Genomic DNA, 26,871 nt, shown 5'->3' with positions numbered 1-26,871 from the left:
CTTTTGACGTGGATTCATACGCTCGTCCCTCCGCCCCGCGGTATTCGCAGGGATTATCCCAGATTCGGGAGGATTTCCCCGTTGAACACACTCTGGGAGTAGGCCGAGGCGGGCGAAGCTCCAGGGCAGAGTCGGAGGCGGGCGAGGAGGAGGAAGAGGATGATCTAGGCCGGCATCCGTACAACAACAACGAAATGATGGCGGTGTACAACGCCTGGATCACCGTCTCGTACGATCCCATCGTCGGGAATCAACAACCCAACAAGTGCTTCTAGGAAAAGGTCACCGAGATCTACTACCAGATTAAGCCGAAAGGGTCCCGGAAGCGCACATATAAGATGCTCCGCTCTCACTTTGGCCGAGTCGACAAATAGGTCAAAAAATTCTACGGCATCTACTCGACCGAAGCGGCGCACTACCAAAGCGGAGCTTCGGGAGCCGACATTCTGAGGGCGGCTTTGCGCGTCTACAACCAGGACACTGGTAAACAATTCAAATATGTTGATATTTGGCAGATCGTCAAGGAGGAGGAAAGGTGAGCCGGCGGTGTATGCTCCAGCTCGGGCTCAACCTCAAAGCGCACGAAGCACACGGCGAGTGGCCAATACTCGTCTGGTGACACCGGTGAGGGCAGCGGCGGACAAGAGAGTGCACCGCAGGAGTTTGCGGGTACGGCCGGCGATGACGGGGGATCCAGCCGTGGGCGCCGTCGGCCGCAAGGGACGAAGGCGGCTAGAGCGAGGAAGGGCCGAGGCGAATCAAGCCAGGCGGGCTCGGGGGAGGCTCGAACACCCTTATGGAGGTGTGCATGACTGCCACAATGGCGGACACTTCCCGCTTCTCGCCCTCCCAATACGCGGCCTGGTGGAACGGAATTGTGCACATGGCAGCACAACTTGGCCTTCCGACTCCCCCTCCACCTCGATCGCCTTCGGGGGATGATTCACCGGCGGAGTAGTTTTTTTTATTTTCTTTAAATTTGTATTTTAAATTATGCAACGTTTAATTTTTTAGGATTTTAATGGTGTGTTTTTTATTTTTTAGAATTTTAAGTTGTATTTTTTTATGTTGTGTGTTTTTTATTGATGAAGTGTGTTTGTTTTAATTGAATTGGGTTGGAAATAAAAATAAAAAATGAAATTGAATGAATAGTAATTTAAGGAATGGTTAAGAAACGGTTAAGGAACGGAGGGTTGCAGGTTTTGTTCCTTAGTTAAGGAATGGAGTAAAAAAGTATAGTGGGGCCCGCAAATAGTAGTTTAAGGAACGGTTAAGAACGGTATAGCAACAACGTTATGGATGACCTAATATGTGCTCTTGCTCGGAGACAACGAAACTGTACTTTCAAACTTTTGGCACCTAATTGATCAAAACCACCAGCTCTTAAATTTTATGGCGAGTTGAGTATTCCCCAATAGTTGCCTCATCTCTTATGTGCAATATTCTTATTTTTTAAAATTTGGAGGTACTTAATATATATTTGAAATATTCTTGGATCAGCAATATTCTTATGTGCAATATACTCTTTTTTTTAATTTGGAGGTGCTTAATATATATTTGAAATATTCTTGGATCAGCAAATGAGTAAATATACTGTTTATATGGTTACATAGGTAAAATTGAAATTGTTAAAAAAGCAATACGTGGGGACAGAAGCAACATTGATTTCCACGCAATGCTGCCCCCGCTTTTAGTAAATAATCCGCCCCTTTAAGCCCACTTGTATGCTTCTCCCTACCAATTTCTTTTACTACACTCCATCCGTCCCCTAAAGTTTGTCCTAATTTAATCCGGCATAGATTTTAAATTTTTTTGATATTTTATTAAATAAAGGTGTGTAATTGAATAAGGGTCTCATATTGAGGAGATTGAGAGTGTATTTAATGTCTATTTTTTTGGTAAGATTCAAGTGAGACAAACTTTGTGGGACGGACGAAAATGGTAAAATTAGACAAACTTTGAGGGACGGAGGGAGTATTTGTTAACTTTTTGGGGCAAAAGATGGTGAACATAAAAATAAAATGCTTCATTCAATTATATTTTGTTACTACTCTTATTAATAAAATGTTACTATCTCCTAAAATCTCATAATTAATGACAACAACCAGTGTGTGATGATTACTCAAAGACAAAGGGAGTGGTAAAGTATAGAAGCATTTTAGAAAGAGTAGTGCTAAATGGCCATAATGTGGCTGGCTATAAAAATAAAATATTGTTACCTTTAATGCTTATTTACTTGGATTTAGTTCATCTTAAAAGTAACAATTATCTAAGACTAATTTACCCTTTGTCCCGAAATAATACACATAAAAAACTAAGTCGTCAAATCATCTTGGAACTTTGAATATGTAGCTCATTATCGTTTCTTATGTTAGATATCCACTCAATTTTTTTAAACTTTAATTTATTGTTTTATATTTTATAATTTAATTGTTTAATATCTATAACTACTTTTAAATCAGAATATATGAACATCTTTATGATTTTATTAATTTATTAATTGTTTGGTATGTATATTGACCAAAATATCCTATTATGGCCAGCCATAATGTGGCCACGTAGCATTTCCCTTTTAGAAAACACAAACGCTAACAAAACAGTTACTTTAAGTTACATACACACAAAAATAAACACTCTATCTAAACACAAAAAAATAAAGGAAGAATACTATAATATGAGTATAAGCAAATGTGCAATGCACTTTTTAGCATTATCAATGACTTTGGAAATTAACACGCACACATTTTACAGTGACCGGAAACTTGGCAATGTCAAACGTCTAACAAGATATTTTTATAAGTTTAATATCAGAATCATGTGAACTTTGTATACCAAAATTAAATCTACAAGGACCTTATTCAGTCCAACAACAATCATCTCTTACTAGACAATATATGCATAGAATACCCTAAACCCATATATGCTTAGCAATATTAGATTATGGATCACATTAGATTAGAGTCCCCACAAAAATAACTAAGGATACAAAACTCTGTAATGACAAATCATAGCTTGCTTAGCAATAATACCAGATGAATATCATGATCCATTATTTCGCATTCTAGGCGGCACGATGTCCCCAAGGAGTCCTTCCCCCGGTGGTGGTGGTGCACGGGGTTCTCCTCCGCCACTACTGCTGGAGGCAGGCTGAAGAGGCGGCTGCGGCGGATGAATAAGTCTAGGATGGTATGGCAAGTGTGGATTGTTAGAAGAAGGTGTTAAGTAATTGGAAAATGCAGCTTCCTGAGTTACCATACCACCTCTAGGGTATCCAACTGAGTAATGACTATGTTGCCCTTCATATGTTGTTATTACAACTGAGGGATCCTCGAATGACCGTTCTATTCTCTTTTTTACCATGCATTTACTGTTTGTACATCGATAATAGCTCCTTCAACACAACAAAAAAACATAAACATGTCAGCAAAGTGTCCTTGGTTTGTAAAGTTTTATGGTTTAAGATGAAATTACACAAAATAGTATGCACAATAACTTCATTGTGTGAAAATTCTGGTAATTCCTATCTAAATAGAAACACATTTAAAGCAAACATTTAGGCATGTGACGAAATGGAGTGACCAAATCCTTCAAATTCACCATACCGAGATTAATGCATAAATTTATCAACTCACTCAAGCACTTCAAATGTAGGAACAGCAAACATGTGCATGTCCAGATTCATGATATGTGCATTATTCAATCTTTGATGTTTCACCATTTTGCTTTTACACAAACACATATGATGATGGCATGTCTTGTACCTTGGAAATGGGCTGTTTTTCACTGCTTTTTGACCATACTTTCGCCATCTATAACCATCTTCAAGATGATCAACTTCACTTTTAGTGACAAAGGCGAAACGTGGCTGCCGAATTCGCTTTTGTCCCTTCTTTTTCGGCTTGCCCCTGCAAAAAATTAGCAGCCCTTCATTTAAACATATACTCTCAAATAATACAAATACATATCATCCGAATATAAGCCAGAAAGTTCACTTTCATAACGTGTTTAGGAAAAAATATATTCCCTGAGAGATTCTTTTAGTCATTACTTAACTCAAATTATTAGTAAACAGGCATATTGCATGCAAATAAACTTTGGTGTGTTAAGCTAATTAGCAGAAAACATTAATTTGAAACAAGAATGAGAGCTTAGATTCTTTCATTTTAACTACCACATTTCCCATGAAGATTAGAAAAATGAAATCTACAAAAAAGCAAATTTATTATAGGAGCAATAACTGAACCCAAATACGAAAAATCATAATTAGCCACCAAAGTCTGTTAATGAAGCATTATAGCATCCAAAACCGCCGAATCTTCTACCTAATATTACGAACAAGTTTATGAATGAGAGAATATCATCTTTTCAATCTAAGATTTTCATAAAACTAGTCTAAAAAAACAAATTTTCCAGATTATATATGTAAATATAGCTCGATTTCATGAGAAGTTTTGGGACGAGATGCATGGACCTCGAGTTCATATTTTAAGCAAGAAAAATAACTGCCATTAAGAAAACCTAATGATTAATTATGATGATGAATCCAATAAAAAATATCGAGTCGAAAAGAAAAAGGAAAGTGGAGGAAATATATTTATCACCACGCCATTCCGCCGCAATAGCGGCTGTGTTTGGTCCGTGACAAAATTTCCCCCTTTTTAAATTACCCTAAACGCCCCTAAAATCCGTGGAAATCCCGAAAATATCTCATCCCAACTTGCGTGCTGCAAATTGATGCTTCTAGAGACTGAGACTACTGCACACAACTGCAAATTCTCTGCGGTGAAACATTTAACGGTTCTGTAATTTGACAACACGAAAATTGACAATCGAACGACTGGATTTCGCGAGCTCGCATTTTCACTACCGGAGGGAGGAACCACCGCAAAAAGCGCTGATCTAAACCACACATGCATGCAGTTTAATCTAGCACAAAATACTCACGCTGTGTCCAGCGGCGGATTAGCGGCGGCGACGGAGGATTTCTCCGGCGTATCGTCCGACGAGCTCGAAGATACCGACGGATTCGAAGGTGAGGCCTCCACCATCGGCTCCATGCGGCTGGTGATCGCATCCGGCGCGGCGCGATCGTCGGCGCGGCTCGGTGCCAAATCCGGCTCGATCGAGGGAAAATCGGCGAAATCGCAGTGGCGATTGGACGCTCCGGTGGAATCCGGCGGGATATTCCAGCCGAACTCACTGAGTATGGTGCTCTCTTTGTAGTCGTCAGTGGCGTAGAAGAAGGAATTGTCAGCGGCGGCGGTGTGATGGCGGAGCTCCCAAGTGGAGGCGGCAGCGAAGTCGGGATCTGGCTTGTCTTCGCCGGACATAGCTCGGGCGGATTGAGATGGAATTGGTGAGCAGCGAATCGAATAGTGGAGACGCGGAGAGAGAAAGCTAGGGTTTTGGGAAGAGGATAAAAGAATTACGCGTAGAAGAGATGTTATTCAATTGATTTGATTTGATATGATTTGATCGTGGTTTTTTATTTTTTCCTTTTTTTCTTTTTTTCTTTTATCGTTTTCTTGGAAAGTTCTGTTGAGAGAGACTGTGTGAGGTGAGAGAGATGGAGCGAAGTTCACGCGCATGAATTGCGTGCAAAATGCTGCCTTGGTCTTTCTATTTTCAGTTTATTAATACGGTTCATTTTAACACCACATTTATCTTAGTAATAATTAATATATGTATATTGTAAATTATTATGCATGACTTGGATGGTAAGTTATGTATCATTCACTATAAGAAGAAGAAGAAGAAAACGTCAGTACTTTCTATATTCCGTAAAACTACGAATAATTCTTTGGGGTACATAATATTTTTAAAAAAATTGTGCTGTTTATATTTTGATTGAAGAAACTAGAAAGGGTCACATTTTAGAGTTGTTTGTGTTGTGAGTAAAGAAATGATATCACTTTAGGGTATTGATTTATAAAGTTATTGCACATAGATTATGATAGTATCATTGTAACAATTTATGGCACACCAAAAGAATATAAAAAAAAATTGCGTATATTTTTACGGGACAAAAAAGTACTCCCTCCGTCCCCGTTTAATTGTCACTCTTTTCCATTTCGGTCCGTTCCTCAATAATTGTCACACTTTATTTTGACCATAAATGGTAAGTAGGTCATACATTCCACTGACTCACTTCATTCACATTTTATTATAAAACCAATATAAAAAAGGAGTCTCACATCCCACTAACTTTTTCAACCAACTTTTCTTTACATTTCCTAAAACACGTGTCCGGTCAAAGAGTGACAATTAATCGGGGACGAAGGGAGTATCTCATTATATTATACTCCCTCAGTCTCATAGTAGATGTCACACTTGGGAATTGGCACGAGATTTTAGGAGGTGTTATTTTGTGTGTTAGATGGAGAGAAAAAAATAGTACAGTATATTTATATTAATGTGAGAGATTGTTTTTTCTAAAAAAAGAAAATGTGACATCTTTTATGGGACAAATTAAAAAGAAAAGTGTGAGATCTACTATAGGACGGAGGAGTACCTATATTTAAACTTAAAACGCTTACATGTTGATGTAGGAGAAAGTAACATTAATGCTTATAGGGACTTGCATTAATGGCAATTACAAATAATGGTTCTTAATGAATTGCCACATGTTATTTATCCACGTATGTGTGCGTAATACGTACTAATATGTATACAAATTGGAAGTAGATTATCTTAAATGATTTGTATGTTATTAGTTTGTAGATGGAGTATATGCCACCAATTATACTCTGAATCTCATAATAATAGTAATAATATTAGGTTAAGTTTGTAATACTTGATTTTTCAAATATAATTTGACACTTAGTTATTTAAGTATAGGGGTGTGATCAATTGCTAACTCACCCCTTAATTGCTAATTACAACTAATTTAACACCATAAGATTTGAAAGATCTAATGGTCTATAAATTGCCACGTGTGAATTCGTTTTTTTATTTTTTTAATATTAAAAACTCTAAATTTAGGGGTTCAGATTAAAATGTCAACACAGTAAATTGAATATATCAACACCATGTTTTGAATATGTCAACACTGTTTCATATTGACATTTTACCTGTATTAAGTTGACATATTTTGTTAGTTATATTGTCATTATCTGCGTGACAAAAAATATGAAAATTCATAAAAAAAATTCAGATTTTGATCTCGAAACATATGCAATTGAGATCGCGTTGGAATCCTTATTAAATTATCTCTAATTTGATATATGTTGTGTGAAAAAATAATCTAAATTGAGATAGTTATAATCATTTAAATTTTAGAGATATTTTTCAAAAGTTAATTACCACCAATTTGTTGTAAATTGACCTTAATACCCTTATTGACGTTTTTTATTGATCGTATTGACATTTGGGCTGATGATCTAAGCCTTTGATTTGAATATCTAATGACTTTTATTTAATTATAGTTATCAATTAAGTATTAAGTTAGCAATATAACACTCCCCTTTAATTATATATACCCAATAAAATACTACTCCCCAAGTATATATGCCCAATAAAATACTACTCCACAATCTTAAATGGTATTCGTGGTATAATCTTAATATCTTATTGATGTTTTTAAAACCGCCCCATCTCAAAAAGTGTCAAGAAGGGACACACAGAGCTACCAAAAAACTTATCCTCTCATCAAACTTAATCTTTTATAGTAGAATTTTTAAATTTATTTAAATTTTATGTAAATTATTATGCAAAACCTATATCAATAATCTGAATCTATCTAATAAATTTTACTCCAATGTAGCTCCAATCAATTTTTTTTCTCTTGTGTCCACCCTGAATACACACATGGACTAGAATACATATATTAAGGGGAGTTCAAAAATAAATGTAGGACATATTTAATATTTACTCTTATGTGTTTTTAAAAGTGGGGTTTTAGCTGCAGTTTTCTTTTGAAAGACTTTTACTTTTAAATTGCTTTAAATTCCCTTAGGTTAGGGTTGGTTTAAGGCCCAACAACATTATTTATAGGTCGATGTGTTTTCCATGAAAATTGAAAACAAATCCTAAAGCCGAAACTGTTTGTGCCCAAACGGCATGCTAACGAAACAGTTACCCCAATCTAGTACTACCAATCATAATGTGACACGGCACCACATCAATTAAAATATAACCTTTCTCGATAGACTATATTATGAACTTCAATTTCATGCTATAAACAGTAATTAATCCTATAATATGTGTACCATTTAAATTACTTGTACTCGCTTCTCTCTTCACGAAGAGTTTGGCAGCAATGACGTTTTTGTTCGTCCATAAAAAATACAGTATGATAGTATTATTTTATTTATATATTTTTTATCATCTCTCATATTTAATACACCCTCAGTCCCACAAATTTTATCACACTTTGACCGAGCATGTGTTTTAAGAAATGTAATGGAAAGTGAGTCCTACTTTTATATAATGAAATGTGAGTGGAAATGCGATAGTGTAATATAGTGTCCACTACCAAAAATGGTAAAAGGTGAAATGTGACAAATTTTATTGGACGGACAAAAATAGAAAAATATGACAAAATTTAAGTGACGGAGGAAGTATCTTTCTAAAAATTTGTACACTTCCCTTCTCACCACACTTTTAATTTCATGCATGGATGGAGGGAGGTATGAGGAAGTATATTTTTGTACACCGAATCTAGTTTATCTCACTTAATTTAATTACTTTATATAGTAGTACTAATATCCATATTCATAATCGAGTAAAATATGGAAAAGAATACGTTGAAGATCGATTCGATCGCTTAATCATTCACTATATCAATTCAGAATTTTGAATGGTGTATTACTTTCATATTATAATTATCACTATATCAAAAAAGCTTGAAACTAAATAATTGCATATTCCCCATGTATATCGTGACAACTCGTAGCATTTTTAATAAGTATTTTGTAATATAATGTCTCGGTGATAAGCCCTATTTAGATTTTAAGTACAATCATTTCTTACTTTTTTTTTCTTTTTCTTTTTCTGATATAATATAATTGCTGTGAGATTCTAAGCAACTAGAGACATGAAACAAAAGAGAGCCACTCCTTTTAGAATTAGTGGGGGCATCTCGATCGATTTTGTTTTAAATGATTCACCCATTTTTGGGTGCTTTTGTTAGGCCAGGAATATAGGTGCCAAGGAGTAACGCATTAGTTATTTATTCGTATACTATATTTTAAATTTTTAACACACACACAATACTTCTACTCAATTAGTAAACCCAATAACTAAATATGTATACGAAAAATTACTGATCATATAATCGGTGAATTAATTAGTAATCTCGTAAAAATTTAAAATAAAATGAAAATTTTGAAGTGGTCTACGTAGTGATTAATTACTGGTCCACTTTTAAAAGAACTGGTCCATGTATACTACGTAATCCAAGTTATTGTGGCCATAGTAGTTAATGTATCTTTATCTAAATCTTTTTGGTAGTGATTTTTTCATTAATTAACCCATTAATTGGACTGTACTTAATTATGAATTGTTTTATAAGGAAAACTGTGTGGCTACACGCGCAGTCACTATTTTGCCTAACATTTCAATTCTCAAACTCACTGACCACTGTTTCATCAATTAATGCAATGCTGTTAAACTCTCAAATTAATAAACAAAATTGAACGACTTTTAAAAAGGCAAGTTAGAGTAAAGTACAATGCTTATTAATATAATCATGTCCTTTAGTTTCTAGTATTTCTTTTTTACATTTTAAAGTGGAGTATTATAATTTTAATAAATAAAAAATATATTTTTCGTGAAATCGAAGACGGGTAATATGGAGTGGAGTATGCAATTTGATGGATGGGATAAAATTTAGCTGATATAGGTGCATACTCAAAAGAAAAAAAAAAAGAAACTTAGCTGTTTACCGACAAATTTTGGAGGATTTGATTTGTGGAAAAGTGTGTTTCAACAAATAATTATGATTATTGACATTAATTAAAAAGATAACAACGAGGATAAGAGCGGGATTTGTAGATGGGGATCGGACGCCCAATCACTCCCAGCCGACAATATACAACTCTATCACAATATTCATTTATATATGAATGCATGAAAAGATATCTATGCAACTTCTTTGTGAGTTTTTTTTACTGTCATAACTAATTTTATCTTTTGTTCGGTTACATTTTTCTTAAAAAAGTAATATCAAAATTATATTGTATGTCATAATTAGCCATCTCACCTTCACTGACTAATTTAATCTTGTACACATATTGTACGATATCGCAAAAACTGTTTTTTTGTTGAGTTGTTCTTAGGCTTATGATGGTGATGGTAATCTACCTAAGCCCATGGTAATTAATTTGATTGCTACCAAATTTATATGAAATCAGTGTATTACAAATGTTAGGTTAAAGTAGTCGATAATAACTTGCTTAATAACATGGTCTAGGAGCAAAATAATGAAGCGAGGAATTTACGACCTAGCTCATTCCATCTTTGGGTGTTCCACCGTGCGTGCCTCGCGATTGTTGCGCCAGTGTGGCCCACAGTCTTTGCACTAACATGACTGTAACACGAAAACTTAATATTCATTTTTTGTTATTTTTTATTTTATTTTTGAGACTACCAGCGTACGTAGATGAGTTGCCGTTATTATCTTCGTCGAGGTAGGTATATTGAGTCGAGATCATCTTGAATGATTAAAGATACATAATATGGCATAATTTATACTCCATATTATGAGTTTTTCTATTTCCATGTATGGACGATAATAGACAAATTAAGTATTCCCCTTGTCCCATTGAAAATCAAACGTTTTCCCTTTTGGATTATCCCATTAAAAATGAAACGTTTCCTAAAATGGAAACTTTACCGCTTGGCCTATGATCGGCAGTGTATATCATATTTAAATTCATTACTATAATTTACTTGAATTCATCATTATAGGAAAAGTGGAGGTGATCTCGTGATCTTTGCACGATTAAAAGGCCGGTTTCCATTAAGTGCAAGTAAAAAAAATGACAAATCAAAATAATTAGATTTCTTGTAATTGATCACTCTCCCTTTTAATCATCTCTTCTAGTGTGTTTTTATATATGTGACAATGAAATAGAGAACCAAATGGGCTGTGTAACTTCATATCACATTTTTTTGACAAGATTTCTCCTATCCCACTAACTAGGGTACCGAATATTAAAAAGAAAAAAAATGATAGGGCACGTGGGTTTAGATGGTTTGGAATTATAGGCATTAGGCAACCAAAATATAAAGTGTATATATGCACTCATGGGAATCAAGAATTGAAGAAAACCATGCAATGAACCTTGCACAATTTTACCCTAATTTGGGCACACTTTTAATTGCTCTTTTGAAATTTTTTTACTTTAGAGAATCATTTAAATGTAAGTGGTCATATCACTATGTTAGTGTGTGGATTTCATTAAGATTGGACCACACCCCAAAAGTCATGTGCCTTTTCAAATTTTCTATTGTATATATACATATGTTATACTCCATTATTGCTCATGTCATATAAGTATGTAGAACTCATTGTTTTTTTTTTCTTTTCTTCCAATATTTCACTTTTCTATTTGATGATTGGCTGATAATGTGCAATATAATACATTCTATATTTAGCCTCTATGAATGTACAATTTTTTTTATTTATTTCACAAATCACAACCATGCTATAGATGATCTTTAATCTTGTCTCTTCTCAAATAATAGTAAGAGTAGTTTTTTTTTAGGAAAGAGATGTCTTCCTGTATTGATTATCAAAATAAAATTTGCACAGAAATAGTTGGAAATACAAGAAGAAAACCAGAGAGAACTCACTCTCACATAGCCTAAACCCATGAGTTCATCAACAAAAATGGCCAAAAACTAACATCTTCAACCTCAAATATTTCTAATTATCATCATCTCATGGCAACACAACAGGTTCAATCGACCATATATCTCTAGCGTATTGATGGATCGTTCGATCACTATTAAACTTCGAAGAACCAGCTGTGTTTAGTATAGACATCTTTGTCCAATTCTGCATTCCAATCATAAAAAATAACATACATTGATGCACATACATAAAGTCAAGCAATATAAAGAAAGTGAAGAAATTGCTTACCTTTTGATCCCTATAAGCCTCATCAACTCTATCTTGGCACTCTATGTAGCTCGGGAAGTCCTTGCCAACGAGGAAGTAGTCAGCCCGGCCATACCCCTCGTTCCCTTCCAACGACCCCATCAGCTCCTCGTAGCTGTTGGCCCCAAATGCACCACTCCTCACAAAAGCCTTCACCTCTTCAAATCTAGGATCTGCCACAAACTGCACACAATATATGGTACAATTACAAACACTTCATTTGGTTTTTCTTGATATCTATGCCACAGATTAGTCTGTTTTCAAGTTGAGATATGTTTGTTTACCTTTCCCTCGGCTCTTTCTGCACGAAGGCCGGCAATCTCATGAGCCTGAGCCCCAAACAGGAAAAAGTTGCTCTCTCCAACCTCTTCTCTGATCTCCACATTCGCACCGTCTAAGGTTCCGATAATTAGGCAGCCATTCATTGCAAACTTCATGTTGCTGGTTCCACTTGCTTCCATTCCAGCAGTACTAATGAGAGAGAGAGAGGTTATGGCTCGGATAAGCTGGACTTATATCGTCGAGAGGGGTTAGACGAGCTACCTGATATGTTGAGACAGCTCACTGCCAGGAATGAGCACTTCTGCAACACTCACATTATAGTCGGGGACGAAGACAACCTCAAAGAAAGAGAGATCAAGCAAAGAGTTTCATTCAACTTCTTATGTTTATATATATATATATATATATATAGCATATACAATCACAATACTACCTTTAGAAGGTCGCCTATGTCAGGATCTTGGTTTATTGTAGCACCTACGTCTGCGATAAACTTGACGATTCTCTTAGCTTGTACATACGTAGCAAACGCCTTCCCACCAAATAAGCACACTCTGGGAACAAATCTTTCTCTCCTCTCCTCAGCACTCATCTCCTTCATCTTCTTGTAACGATACACGATGCCTAAGATATTCATCAGCTGCCTCTTGTATTCATGGATTCGCTTGATCTAAACAGTCAAGATATGATGCATATTTGATTATCTTGGTGAATAACAAGATTATGATTTTTGGAACAAAAGCTATGGATACGAACCTGCACATCAAACATTGCATCCGGGCTGACAACGTATCCTGTTTTCTCTTTGATGAAAGACACAATCTTCTTCTTCCTGATCATCTTTGCTTCCCTCCATTCAGACTGAAGCTCTTCGTTGTCAGCAAACTGCAGGTGTTCGAAAAATGAAACACTTATCAGAGAAAACTAGAAACATAAATCATATACAAGATTGGACTACTTGAATTCACACCTTACGCAATTCGCCTAACTTCTCAGTGTTAACCAGCCAATCCTTTGAGCCTGTCCACTTGGTTATGATCTTGCTAAGCTCCGGATTGCAGAAACCGATCCATCTTCTAGGCGTCACACCATTCGTCTTGTTCTGAAATTTCTCGGGCCAGAGCTGTTTCACAAACAATGAAACTGATGCAAGTCAGAAGATATGGATTCATACAAGCAAGAAAAATTTTTATGGATATGGATAAGTAACCTTGTAAAATTCATTGAAAACTTCTTTTTTAACAATATCAGTGTGGATTTCAGCTACTCCGTTGACAGCATGCCCTCCGACAACGCACAAGTTAGCCATTCGGACAAGCTTTGGCTGTTTTGGATCAGGTTCAAATGTTGAAGTCACTTTTGTTAAGGGCGAATCATCTGCCTTAACTTCCTCCACCTCTTCTGCTTGCTCGTCTTCGTTTTCTGGTTCATCTGATTTTTCCTCAGCAGTGGCTTCTGTCACTTCAACAGATTCAGCTTCTTCCTTTACTTCCTCCTCCTCCTTTCCCTCCTCGTCTTCTTTTTCTTCCTCTTCATCCTCCTCTTCGATTACATTCTTAACAAGGCTTTCCTGTGTATTAACAAGTGAATCTATGACAGCAGAAGGAAGTTCGATATTGCCCAAAATCCTCATTTCATTCAGCTTCTCCTTTAGCAACTCGAGATCCTCATCACCATATTCTTCAATTATAGTATTGATAAGCTGTACGTGAAACAATCATATTACACATAAAAGGAAAAAAAATGCTTCTCCACTTAGTAAAATGCAAGGAAAGCAATCAAACACCTCTTCATCAATCATTCTTATGATCTCAACATGGCGGGGGAGAAGCTCTACGAGAAGACTCAAACTCCACTTCTCCAGAGCCTCAGGCAACACCGTGTGGTTAGTATACGCCACAGTTCTATTCAAGGATCGATACTATCTTAGAATTCCACATAACAAAACTCCTCCACTGCCAAAATATACAAAAACATAACTAGTCTAAACAAACAAACAATAAAGAGTACCTCTTTGTGATATTCCATGCTTCTATCCAGCTCAGACCCTTCACATCCACCAACACTCTTATCAGCTCGGGTATGCATAATGTGGGATGAGTATCGTTCATCTGCACAGCAACCTTTTCAGGGAACTTCTCCCAATCTACCGAATCCCCTGATCTCCTCTCAAATCTTGCTATAATGTCTTGAAGAGAAGCCGAGCAAAGAGTATACTGCTGCTTCAATCTAAGCGTCTTACCCTCGTGTGATTCATCACCCGGGTACAAAATGTAGCAAATCTGACAAAAACAACAAAATTATGGAAGTTTTTTTCTCTCAACAAACACAGTTATTAGGAGCAGGATGTCAACCTTTTCAGCTCTTTTCATGGCTTCATATGCTTTTGGGTGATCACCAGCATTAAATGCAGCTAAATCGAAAACCTCCGCAGCAACCTTTGTCGACCACAGCCTTAGGTTGATGGTGGTCTTAGTTTTGTATCCTGGTATCGGGACATCATAGGCAACTGCAACTATGTCTTCTCCTCCAACCCATTCTTTCTTTCCCTCTGGCCCCTCTATGACTTCACCGTAGAATTTAACAGGATACGAGATGTCATTTCTTACTATCTCCCATGGATTTCCCATCTGGTGCAAGAACTCAAGCAGTTGATCATGACAATGAGAAATGAAATCAGATAAATCAAGGAAAATGGAGTAGAAAATACCTCAAGCCAATCTTCAGCCACTTCTTCTTGACCATCTTTGGTGATGAGCTGCTTAAACAGACCATATCTGTATCTGAGGCCATAGCCCCAAGCAGGGTAGTTAAGCGTTGCAATGGAGTCGAGAAAGCAAGAGGCGAGCCTCCCTAATCCTCCATTGCCTAGCGCTGCATCTGGCTCCTGCATTCAAACCCCAAAACTGTATAAATCTACAATAGAATAGTGTGCAAAAAGGCCTTCTCCTCCCTCACCTGCCCTGCCACATCTTCTAAGGCGTGACCGAGCTTTTGCAGCGCCTCAGCATAGGCACCGGTGAGCTCCAAATTGCCAACTGCATTCAGTAATGCTCTTCCCTGAAGATACTCCATGGATAGATAGTAGGCCTGCTTGACATTCATCTTCTCATAGTAGTCATAGGTGGTGTTCCAGTTGATAATGAGCAAATCACGAACACTTTGCGCGGTGGCGTAGTATGCTTTTGGAAGCTCGAAAAGCTCGGGAGAGAAAGAGGGTGTGAACTCAGCATGAAACTTGATGCTTGATGCAACAGAAGCAGAATCTGGCTTCAATGCATCTAATCCAACTCCTAATTCAAAAATCAAGAAGCATTTAACAGATAAGATCAACATCTATTGCATCATATTATCAACACAATCTCACATAAAATTCTCAACACAAATACAATGTAAAGACAGATATTAGTGGATTGGAATTTGAAGAGTGAGTTTTGGACCTTGTTCTTGTTCAATGGAGGGAGAAGGTTTCTTCTTGCTAGCAACATTCTTAACAAGGAAGCACCTTCGAGAAGGAATGGAGGGCCAGTTTTTGTTGAAAGCGAATTGCCATTTCCATCTTGTGTTGCTGCTTAACAAAGCAATGGTGGTGGGGATAGAAGAAGAGTGTGAGATCCATAACGCTGAAGCCTCCATCGAATTGTGTCACTCAACTATCTATTTTTCTCTGTTTCTCACCTCCATGTATATATACACATAATCCTCTCTCTCTCTCTGCGTCTTCTTTAGGAGAAATTACGTTCGTTCTTTTCTTAGCATCGGAAGATATTTTTTCTGCATTCCGACAATAATACCAAACTGCTCGTTTCGCCTTTTTGATTATTATTCAATTATTAGTAGTACATCGAAATTTAAATGCTAGTAACTGTAAAATTATTTTATTCATTTTAAGTAATTTTAGTTTATATTTTATCAGAATAATAAAACCTAATAAGATACTATAGAAATTAAATTATTGTTACAATTTAAAATACATGAGAATATTACCTATTATCAAAATTCGTAATCATCAAAATAGACCTATTACATAGATGATGTGTAAAAACAATATGAGAAGCACAAAATTGTGTTATATAAGTAAATATCAAGTTGGTACATAAAATGGTACGAATACAAACAACTACAAATATATAATCATTCAAGATATTTGTAAGAATGTGACCCACCATGTACAAATATGAGATACAAACAATGCAGAAAATTCAAAGAATGAAAATACAAATCTAGACAGCAGATTATTTAATTAGATATGTCATGCCAATAATATCTGAGGATTTTTAAATCTATAAAAGTATTAGTATTATTTAAAATTAATAACTTATTATCCATAGAAGATGAAGAAGAGCGAAAAATTCTCAACGGTCAACGGTCGAGAAAATGACCCCTCCAGTTTTTTCTCTGCGGTGCCTGATCTTTCTATGTGCTATTTCCATAATATAAAACCGATTTCTCAAAAACTTAAAAAAGTTCTTCCGCTTTTCTCTTCGTGATTTTATCTTAGTATTTTTCTTTTTCCCTTCCTCGCATTTATGCTGTTATTTTCATAGTTAAGCAATTTTTTCTTCAATTGCTTGATGTTTTTCAGCATTTTCTGCATGCATTAAGTCATGGATTATTTGATTTTTCAATTTATATTTCGGATAAGAGAAAGTCATCCATGCATGAGAGAGAAAATTCCAAAACTTTTAACACAAATTTGTTGCAATATAATTGTAGGAATCTCATTGCAAACAAATTTGCATAAGGGATAGAGATTCCATAAGTGGTTGCACAAATTTGGTGCATTAAAAGATGAAGTTTTTATGGGATCTAACATATTACATATAGCAATGAAGTTATTTATAGATTGAATTTTTTATGTTTGCATAGGCGATTGAAGAAAGGAGAGAAAAATGTTTGGATTCAGAAGAGGAGCTGCACCTGCTGAGAAGCCACCTCGGCAGACATCCAACGACCCTGATGATTCAGACGATGAGGAATCATCGTCAGCTCCGAAGAACATGGGGAGAAGAACTGCCTCTGAACCAAACCTTGACAGCATGTCTGTCCAAGAACTGGAGGGCTACGCGGTCGATCAGGCCGAGCAGACCACCAGGTCCGTCAACAACTGCTTGAAGATCGCAGAGGACATCAGAGGCGACGCCAGCAGGACTCTCGAGACCCTCCATGCGCAAGGCGAGCAGATCCACAGGACTCATGTCATGGCTGCTGACATGGAGAAGGACTTGAGCAAGGCATTTTTTTGATCAATTTTTTTAGTCTTGGTTTATTGGTTTAGTGAGAAACTCTGATTTGGTGCAAATGAATTTAATGCAGGGTGAGAAGTTGTTGAATAGTCTTGGTGGGATGTTTTCGATGCCGTGGAAGCCAAAGAAGGGGAAGGCCATCACAGGCCCTACAACTTCTAAAGGTTAGTGTTTTGGAAGCTTTTACATAGTTCACACATAATGAGGTTAGTTTTATGCTTGGACAGATGATAATGATGTTCCGAAACGCGCCACTAAAGAGCAACGACAGAAGTTAGGTGTGGATCGCAAAGCCCGGGGCTCTCACACGCCTGATGGAGAACCAACAAGCGCTCTGCAGAAAGTCGATGTATATTGCTCTTCCCCCTTCCTTGTGCATGTGTGTTTCTCTATGAACCAACTTATTTTTGTCGGGAAATGGTATTTGATTAGATGGAGAAGGAAAAGCAAGATGATGGGCTTTCAGATCTTAGTGATATCTTGGGAGATTTGAAAGGAATGGCTGTTGAAATGGGATCTGAGCTTGACAAGTATCTACTTAAACCACATGATATGATAAGTATATATTTCTGTTTGTGTGTGTGTGTGTTAATGAGGAAATGGTGCATGGTTGATGCAGGCAGAACAAGGCCCTTGATAATCTTGATGAGGACATAGACGAGCTCAACTCACGAGTAAAAGGCGCAAACACACGAGCTCGTAAATTGCTCAACAAGTAGAGATTGCTGCCTGAAATGTTGCTACTCCCTAGAACAACTTGTGTCTTTGTTTGACAGTGTATGTATTGTGTTGTTGTAAGTTACATTACACCCTTTTGTTGTACTTGTATAGTTGTATGCTTTCTGTAGAAATGTTTGCATAATGTATTATAGATTGTAAATGGATTTCTGCACAAACTTGCTTACATATATGAATTTACAAAGTGCAGTAACATTATTTAAAGAAGTATAACTATAACTGCATTTACATGAAATAAAAACAGTGCATAAATAAGCATCACTCTCTAAAAACCAGAAGAAAAAAAGTACCTACGCAGTGTAACTATGACTAGCAGAGGCTCCTCACTCATGTCTCCTCACTCTTCACAGCAGTCCATTGTGCCTTCGGACCACCTTCCCTTCGAGCACGCGAAACAAAACCCAAAACATACCCAAGAAAAGCTCCAAGGACAAGCACGCTCGCAACTCCAACATACCACGAAACTCTCGAACCAAGCCCCTGATGAGGAGCGACACTGCTGTCGTTGCTGCTAGCAGCACGCCCTACACCATTCAAGACCTGCCCCGATGCCATGATCTCCACGGCATCGTGCACCTCCCCATCGTGGTTCCCCACATACGAAAGCGTGAGCTTCTCCCTGTTGGCGACCAGTCTCACGTAACCAAACTCACCACCACGGTACAGTGACCTAACGGGCTGGGGGAAGATGGGATCCGTGAGATGGTCGGCCCTTGGCTGCCAAATCGGCTGCCAATCCTGCCCTGCCATCCCAATCACCAAGTGCACCGGGTACGCCTCCCATCTCTCTCTGTCGATGCCCAAGCTTCCACAAGTGAAGTTGTTTAGAGGGCAAAATCGTTCATATCTATGCACGTGACCCCATAGTGCTAGTGTAACATTGTTCTTCACAAGAAGAGGCTCCAAGTGCTCTTGGAGCCTCTCCCTAAACGGGCGGTCTCTTGTCTCGTAGCTTGTAGTGTACATCGGCCTGTGCCCTTGGACGACAACATAAGGTGTCTTGGTTCTGTTCACTGATTCAAGATCCTTCTTCAAGAACTCATACTGTTTGCTCCCAGCTAGGAAATTAGTCTCTGTCGAGAAATAAACAAAATGGACTACTCCCATGTCGAATGAGTAATAAAGATTCCTTGTAGCAGGGGCTCTGGATCCAGTTGGCTCTGAGGAGTTCCCCGGCATGTGAAACCTGAGACTGTAAGGTACCCCACACTCTCCACCCCCGTCTTTGCCATAGACCGCACTGGACCAGTCGGGCTTCCAAGGCTGCAACAGCCAATCATATTCATGATTGCCAATGCACACCATGTATGGAACTCTGGAAGCCACAGGTTCTATCTGGTAGAAGAAGTTATCCCACAGCCAAGAGTAGCCTCTCGCGTAGCTTATATCTCCAATGTGTGATATCAACGAAGGCTTGTCTCCAATAGCTTCAAGATCTCGACTTATCCACTTAATTGTGGCAATGCTTTCTTCCTGTATGCGCACATAAGTTGAGTAGGGTGTAGCAGTCCCCATGTCTCCGAACAAGAAAGCTGTCGTCTCACTTGAATCCTTAACCGGAGACACGAAGGTGTACATTGTGCTCCAGCCCCCAGAATCACTACCCACCTGCCATAGTTTATACAGATATAATAAGCACATTATGAAACTAGAATTTGCTCAAAAATCAAATCACTGTATAAACTTATGATTTCCAGTTTCTACATTATGAGATAAAGGAATGAACCATTTAATCCTCAGTTGAAAAAGAAACATTTCATTTGAAAAATAGAACATAATATCAAGAGAAGCCAAGAAACCTAAATACTATCAGTTCTCTTCCTCTGCAAATCATGGAAGCCATCTCTGCTACCTAAAACCTTACTCTTTGATACACTCAATCTTAACACGATTCTGTTAAATGATACACAATTTACACAAATAAATGCATAGAACAAATGAAAAATCAGCATATGCAAGACTCCTGAATGTAAAAAGCATCATAATTCATTTGTTTTCATAAGCAAAAACCACAAAAAAAAAGATTGAATTTTTACCTGATAATAATACCTCTTTCCATCCTTCAAACCAAGCATGACACCATCATGAATAAACCCAGGATCCCTCCACCCAACGCTATCATTGGCAGGCGAATCACACATATCCTCTCTCTCATACCGGGCCACCTCCGTACCCACAACCCGGTCCAATCCATCCCGGGCCAACCCGTATTTCACAAAGCTCTCCTTCCCATCATGTGTTACGAACATAACCCGCATCTCCCCGTCCCCTCCCGTTAGCGCCAGGTGGACCTGTTCGGGGCCCCGACCCGATTCGAACGTCGACGGGTCGGACTGCGCGAGGAGGTGCTTGGTCCTGGGCAGCGGGTTGTGGTCGTGGTCCGTCTTGTCCGGGTTGATCTCGGATTCAGTCCAGTGGAAGATCCGGAACTGGTAGTCGGATCGCATGTTGACGAGTGGGATCGTGACGGAGCCCGACCCGGATTCCCAACCGGGCGAAGAGGAGAGAAAGATGTAGCCGATGAAGTGGCGATGGGCGGAGTTCGCCGGGGTGTAGATTCCGAGCCAGTCGAGAGGCGACGGCGAATTGAGGCCGCTCCATTTGATCGTCACCGGGTCGCCCGATTTGGGAACGGAAGTCGGGGCGACCGAGATCGAGACCTTGGATGAGGATGGGGCGACGAGGAGAGAGAGGATTGAGAGAATCGCGACTGCGTGTGATGGCTTCATCACTTCTTTAATTTTGTTTCATTTTTCTCAGCTCAGAATTTGAAGAACAATAAGGAAATAATTGTGATGAGCTTTTTTTTTCCAAAAAAAAGAAGTGACTGTTAGAAAAGCCTGAAATCAACTAACCAATGAAATAACTCGGGTGTCCACTATAGGGGGCGGACAACCCCCTCCCACCGCCGCCCCCTTCTCGAACCGCCGCGCCGCCGCGTCAGCCGCGGCTATAGCCCCACTCCTTCTCTCTCTGCCACCCTCAGCCGCGTCCTCGCCCCGCACGCGGCTATCCCGCGTCCGCCGCCTCCCTCCCCCCTCGCCGCGTCCGCCTCTGGGCGGACAACTCCGCCACTATAAGGCGCCCCGCTTTCGCCCCAAACGCGGCGTCCGCCGCGTCCACATTATAGTGGACGCTCTAAATAAATTTTAACACAAAATAATTTCATCCAATATTTGACAAAAATATTCATTCTACCGATCATGTTGCAATTATCATCTGGCGAAATTTTTGAATGAACATTGTCGATTAGTTAAAATAACATCGTTTATTTATAAAGAAAACAACACCAATAATATATTGCGCTTGAGTGATCGGATTTATTAGTGTTGGATAGTTGTAAATAAACTCAAACTTGATGAATTTTTTCAACTAATTTCTGAAATTGCAAAATAGACCAAAATTTGACCAAACAAATTGTGTTAAGCGGATATCCCGGTTTTGTTCACGAATATGTTACCAACTCTCAAAATGAGCATATCTATTGTATGAGCCAACTGATGCTTACAAAAACCCCGTTTATAGTTGGGCTGAAAACCACCATAAGCCCAGCCCAGCATTGCCAGGTTCAAAATTAAGTGTTGAAATTCTATATATGACAATAGTCAGCCTGATCCACAATTATAAAATTGGAAAATAATATTTTCTCTGCCTAAAAAAAGAATGCACAATTTTGTTGTAGAAAGTGTATTTTATAATAGAGAAATAGACTCATTTTGTTACTTTTTAATGTTACTTTTTTGCAGATATTGGTGTGTTATGTTGAGTTTAATTTTGGCAAGTTAATGTACAAAATAAAAGAAAATATAAATTAAAATATCCAAAAAAAATTATTTACGAAGCATGCATTATTTTGTGGGATAATTTAAAATGGCAAAGTGTGTGTTATTTTGTGTGATAAATGATAATGGAGTATAGATTACTCGGTTTATCATCTCTAATCTTTTGATAAAATAAAATAGTGCAATACTCAAGTCCCCAGCTGACCAATTCCTAATAAGATGAAAAATGGCCCAATTTGTATAATTTGTATCTACAAAAAAGTGTCTTAAGACTCTTAACCCTCTTGTTAGAAGGTCACTTTCAACTGATCGACTAGATAAAGATTTCAATATCCAATTATATTAGTTTATGAATGTTATAATTTGGAAATCAATCTACAAACTAGCGTATCCTTACATAAATTAGTATTTCAATGATTTATATTTTTCTCAGCTCCCATACTTTGGAGTATGTTTTTTTAACGATTAGGGCATCCACAATGGGACGCCCAATGGCACGCCCGATGCATGCCATCGTCCGCCCCATTGTGGGTGCCCGCCATCGTCCGCGCCCTACGCCCACGCCCGATGCATCGTCCGCGCCATCGGGCGCCCCATTGCGGGATCGGAGGACAATGGTCGCGGACGATGCCACGCGTTTTTTATTTTTTTTCTATTTAAACCTCGTTTCTCATTCAATTGTTCATACTAACATCTCGTCTCTCTCGTTTTGCTCCTCTCTCACATTTCTACCTATCTCACATATCAAAATGAACCACGACGATGACACCACTAGTTCTAGCTCCTCGGAGTCGGGTAGTTCGCACTCGGAGACCTCGGCAGCCTTAGATGCAGCCGTTGAAGAGGTCATGGCGGAATGCTTACTCGAACTGCAACGCGAGGAGGCGGTGGTGGCGGAGCAGATCCGCAGGCCTATTCGACGTCGGACGTCTGTCCGACGCGACCACGCGGCAGCTCACCAACGCCTGGTTGAAGACTATTTTCCGATCAACCACGGTGGGGACCGATCAAACATGATAGTCGAGCATGAAGGTGAGAGCATCACCGAGTGGAACGATGATGACGGTGCATCTAGCTCGTCCAGCACGGCGACCGAGCCCCCCGCTAGAGGATTGCCGTCGGGCTTCGACGAGGTTCTAGCTAGACAGACCTCAATGCGCAACCAACAAGACCATGCGCAACTCATGAACGACATGATTGAAGAAGTGTGAGCCCGTAACCGTCGTCGTTGAGTTTGCTAATTTTTTTTAATTCGTATTGTAATGTATTTAATTTTTATATATGAAACGAAGTATTTTCCCAATTTTTTGTTATTTAAATATTCAAATAAAATAAAATGCATAGGGCGCGCTTTAGGGCGGCACATTGTGGATGCCCTTACTACTTTCTTTGTAAGTTTTTTAACAATTATTGTTCGGAAATATTGCCATATTTCGTAGTTAACGTAACATCATGAAATTAAGTAATTAGCATTTAGGTGGAAGTTTTAGAACGTAAATAAACACGTGAACCGTATTATCATCTTGCTAATCTCTACTTTGGCAAGTAATTAAACTCCTCCTATAAATTTTTCTTGAATATTCTAGCATATAAAATCACAATTTAATTAACTTGGCGACATTCTAATATTTCAATTTCAAAGTCACGACTTTACCTATTATCAGCGGCGGATCCAGGTGGGGTCGGCCGACCCCACCACCCTGCCCCGGAGTGCCGCCGGAAAGCTCCTTTCTTCGACCTCCGACCTTACGGCGTTCGCGTCTCCGCCCCCACCTCACGCATTGTGAGATGAGACCGAGCAGAGAGAAAGAAAGGAAGTGGGGCAGGACGAAGTTCGGAATCTGGCTACGGCATCATGGCGGAGGCGGCAGATGTCGAGAATAAAGAAATGTCAAGAGGCTTTCAGTGTTTTAAGAATATCCATACTCACATAAATTATTGATATTAAAATATATTTTTTTAAATAATTAATATAAATATTATTTTAATATTTATAATGTGGTTTGATCGCAAGATATTTAATTTTTGGATCCGCTATGGCCTATTTACCACCCTCTATTTTCAAATAAATAATTGTGAGCTCATATATAAGGCATCGGTGTGTAATGATTCCTCAATTGAAAAATATCATAGTTTCATACACTCCTCCTATATGTTAATTTATATCAAGATTATACTAAAATATTCAATTCTTTAATTAATACTATGTGAACTTTGTTTTAATAATAGGCGTCCAAGACACGTTATTTGTTTATAGTACTCCACCTATTAGATGTAATGTCAGCTCAGCTCCATTTGAAATCAATTAATTCGAAAGGATGGGAAATAGTTTTGGTAATTTGTTATTATTGGACACTCACAAAAATCCCACGCAATAAATAATTCGCATCATTACTACTCAAGATAACATTTGTATTCCAATGAGGAAAAGGTATTAAATGATACTTTTATATATAGAATTTGCAGATACAATGGTTTGCTATTAATGCAATTTGCATATAACCAATTATAGAAGAAAATTAAAAGAATTAATTGTTTCACAAAATCACGAAACCATTAAAGCACCGATTTACCGCCCGCCCTTCGGTTAAGGTTTTCTAATGTACAACGACACTCAACCATTCATGATTTTATGATTTGAGTTTTTAAAATTTTAATTTTCTAGTACTTTTTTTTGTTTGAAAATATGTTCAATTTTTAGTTTTTTCTTTTTTAAGTATTTACACAATTACTGAAATAATTATACCAATACTCTCGTCCCTAATTAAATGTCTCAGATTTCATTTTCCGTCCTATACCATTAAATGTAATAATTTAATTTTTTACTATTTTTAGTACAATAAACTTTAATCCTCACGTTGCATTAGCTTATTTCACTCATATTTTATAAAACTATGATATAAAAGTTTGTTTCTCATTTTGCTAAATTTTTTTCACATACTTTCATATATACAGAGAAATAATTTTTATAATTTGCAACCGTCCAAACATTATTCTCAACTAGTGAAAGTAATCTAGAGAGAAGTATAATTGTGACTTTACAAATGTACTCCCACTGTTCGGTAATAGGAATCTTATTTTGTTATATAACTTATATTGGTATGTCCGTTAATACGAATCTCACTTCATTGTAACTATAAATAATACGTATGTCTAACATTTAATTATAAAAATAATAAATTAAAGTTTAATTTTTAGCAAAGACCAACCAGTAATGGGCTCTCGAGTGGTTTTGATTTATCTTTATTAAATGATTGCTTTATAATCATAATAGCAACTGTATTTTAGATTTGAATAATATAGACAATAATTTATAAAAAGAAAATTATTATTTAAATCATTTTTTTTTAATAATTATCGAAAATAGCGAAATAAACAATACTTTTTTGTATTTACTGCAATTTTTCTCATACAAATTTTAATAAAATTTACTCCCTCCGATCCATAGTAGTATAGTCATTTTATCATTTTAGTAAGTTCCATAGTAGTTGAGTCATTTTTTTAAATAAAAGTCAACACATTTGTTCTCATTTACTTTTCCCTCTCTCTACTTTTTCCTCCATCCATACTTTTTTTTTATTTAATACATTACACATCTTTTTCTTAATCTTTGTGCCGAAAAGAAATGTCTTCACTACTATAAAACGGAGGAAATATCATTTAAATCTAATTTTTAATTGACTTCTACACAAATTTGACATTATTATACAATATGATGATTGATTTTCAGACGATTATAAATATAACTATATGTACAATGAAGATATAATGACAAAAGGTACAAATATTTTTTTTTTATCATAATTATGGAACAATTACACATAGTACACACACTACTCTAAGCCTAGTTCACGTTTGATGAGAGGACTCTCCATGCCTTCACTTATATATCTCCGACTTCATCACATCACCTTCTCATCAAAACACACTCACGAATTCTTATAACAAGAATTCTCCCTCTCTCTCTATCTATCTCTCTCTCTCTTCATGACGATGTCAACTCGCTTCTCTTCCACAATCCCTCACCACCACAGACCTCTCATACTCACAATCTCTCTCTTTCTACTACTCATATTCACCGCCGCCGCCCAATCTCATCACACCATGCTGCATGCGGCCCGGCGCCGCAACTCCTGCCACCCAATCTCGGCCCATCTCCCGCCAGCCATCAAATTACACCTCCGACAACACTGCCTCTCATTCCCACCGCCGCCGCCGCCGCAGAGTGGAGATAGCGAGATTGATCCAAGATACGGCGTCGAGAAAAGATTAGTTCCATCCGGCCCCAATCCTCTCCACAATTGATTTATATACCATATCAGAAACCCTAATACTTCTCTAAATCTTCTTCATCATCATATACACTTTCATGGATTTCGTCGGTTGCGATGGGGAAATTTCATGATTTTCTGTGAATCAAGATTGAAGTCAGAGTTGAGGCCGGGTTTCAGTAGTAGATTTGTTGGTATCTGTTTCTTGTTTTCTTTTGGCTTATTATTTTTGCTATTTCCAACCTTGTTTTGGACTCGCCTTCGGTGTGGAAGCAGCGAAACAACCGTGGAAATAGTCTCTACTAGATGGATTACTAGTATATGTAATTTGATAAATTTTACAAGTAAGTTTTGTGCAGAATTTGGCTTCTCTTCAGATTTACTTGATTACTAATTAGTCGACATTCAAAATTTGAAGGCCGGGTGGGGTTTGTCAAGAAAATCCCATG

At 37.7% G+C, this 26,871-nt stretch overlaps 4 protein-coding genes across 5 annotated transcripts; 1 reads left to right on the top strand and 3 right to left on the bottom strand.

Annotated features, from left to right (window-relative positions):
* Positions 1 to 2,762: 2,762 nt before the first annotated feature.
* LOC121797226 (probable WRKY transcription factor 57) lies at positions 2,763 to 5,604 on the bottom strand. Its single transcript, XM_042195982.1, has 3 exons — positions 4,945 to 5,604; positions 3,762 to 3,905; positions 2,763 to 3,391 (listed from the first exon to the last, which is right to left on the bottom strand). The coding sequence occupies exons 1-3, from the start codon at positions 5,328 to 5,330 to the stop codon at positions 3,040 to 3,042; spliced, it is 882 nt and encodes a 293-aa protein (XP_042051916.1). The 5' UTR covers positions 5,331 to 5,604; the 3' UTR covers positions 2,763 to 3,039.
* A 6,164-nt stretch (positions 5,605 to 11,768) lies between these two features.
* Positions 11,769 to 16,117, bottom strand: LOC121794880 (alpha-1,4 glucan phosphorylase L-2 isozyme, chloroplastic/amyloplastic-like). Its single transcript, XM_042193259.1, has 14 exons — positions 15,826 to 16,117; positions 15,344 to 15,678; positions 15,096 to 15,272; positions 14,740 to 15,015; positions 14,396 to 14,667; positions 14,172 to 14,289; positions 13,596 to 14,087; positions 13,356 to 13,508; positions 13,142 to 13,270; positions 12,819 to 13,055; positions 12,647 to 12,723; positions 12,388 to 12,574; positions 12,086 to 12,286; positions 11,769 to 12,001 (listed from the first exon to the last, which is right to left on the bottom strand). Exons 1-14 carry the CDS (start codon positions 16,019 to 16,021, stop codon positions 11,885 to 11,887), a joined length of 2,967 nt encoding a protein of 988 aa, XP_042049193.1. The 5' UTR covers positions 16,022 to 16,117; the 3' UTR covers positions 11,769 to 11,884.
* A 719-nt stretch (positions 16,118 to 16,836) lies between these two features.
* Positions 16,837 to 18,423, top strand: LOC121794415 (putative SNAP25 homologous protein SNAP30). 2 transcript variants are annotated; one of them, XM_042192566.1, is made up of 6 exons: positions 16,837 to 16,885; positions 17,255 to 17,619; positions 17,702 to 17,795; positions 17,859 to 17,980; positions 18,064 to 18,161; positions 18,251 to 18,423. In XM_042192566.1, the coding sequence occupies exons 2-6, from the start codon at positions 17,278 to 17,280 to the stop codon at positions 18,348 to 18,350; spliced, it is 756 nt and encodes a 251-aa protein (XP_042048500.1). In that variant the 5' UTR covers positions 16,837 to 16,885; positions 17,255 to 17,277; the 3' UTR covers positions 18,351 to 18,423. The 2 variants fall into 2 exon arrangements, with proteins under 2 accessions (XP_042048500.1, XP_042048501.1); XM_042192567.1 differs by having other exon boundaries at positions 16,881 to 16,931.
* A 74-nt stretch (positions 18,424 to 18,497) lies between these two features.
* LOC121794877 (probable inactive purple acid phosphatase 9) lies at positions 18,498 to 21,223 on the bottom strand. Its single transcript, XM_042193258.1, has 2 exons — positions 20,406 to 21,223; positions 18,498 to 19,977 (listed from the first exon to the last, which is right to left on the bottom strand). Exons 1-2 carry the CDS (start codon positions 21,096 to 21,098, stop codon positions 18,697 to 18,699), a joined length of 1,974 nt encoding a protein of 657 aa, XP_042049192.1. The 5' UTR covers positions 21,099 to 21,223; the 3' UTR covers positions 18,498 to 18,696.
* Positions 21,224 to 26,871: the final 5,648 nt, after the last annotated feature.

Source organism: Salvia splendens, chromosome 3, assembly GCF_004379255.2.
Source record: "Salvia splendens isolate huo1 chromosome 3, SspV2, whole genome shotgun sequence".
NCBI classification, from domain to species: Eukaryota; Viridiplantae; Streptophyta; class Magnoliopsida; order Lamiales; family Lamiaceae; genus Salvia; species Salvia splendens.
The sequence above is the reverse complement of the archived record's forward strand: the minus strand, read 5'-3'. Positions and strand labels throughout refer to the sequence as shown.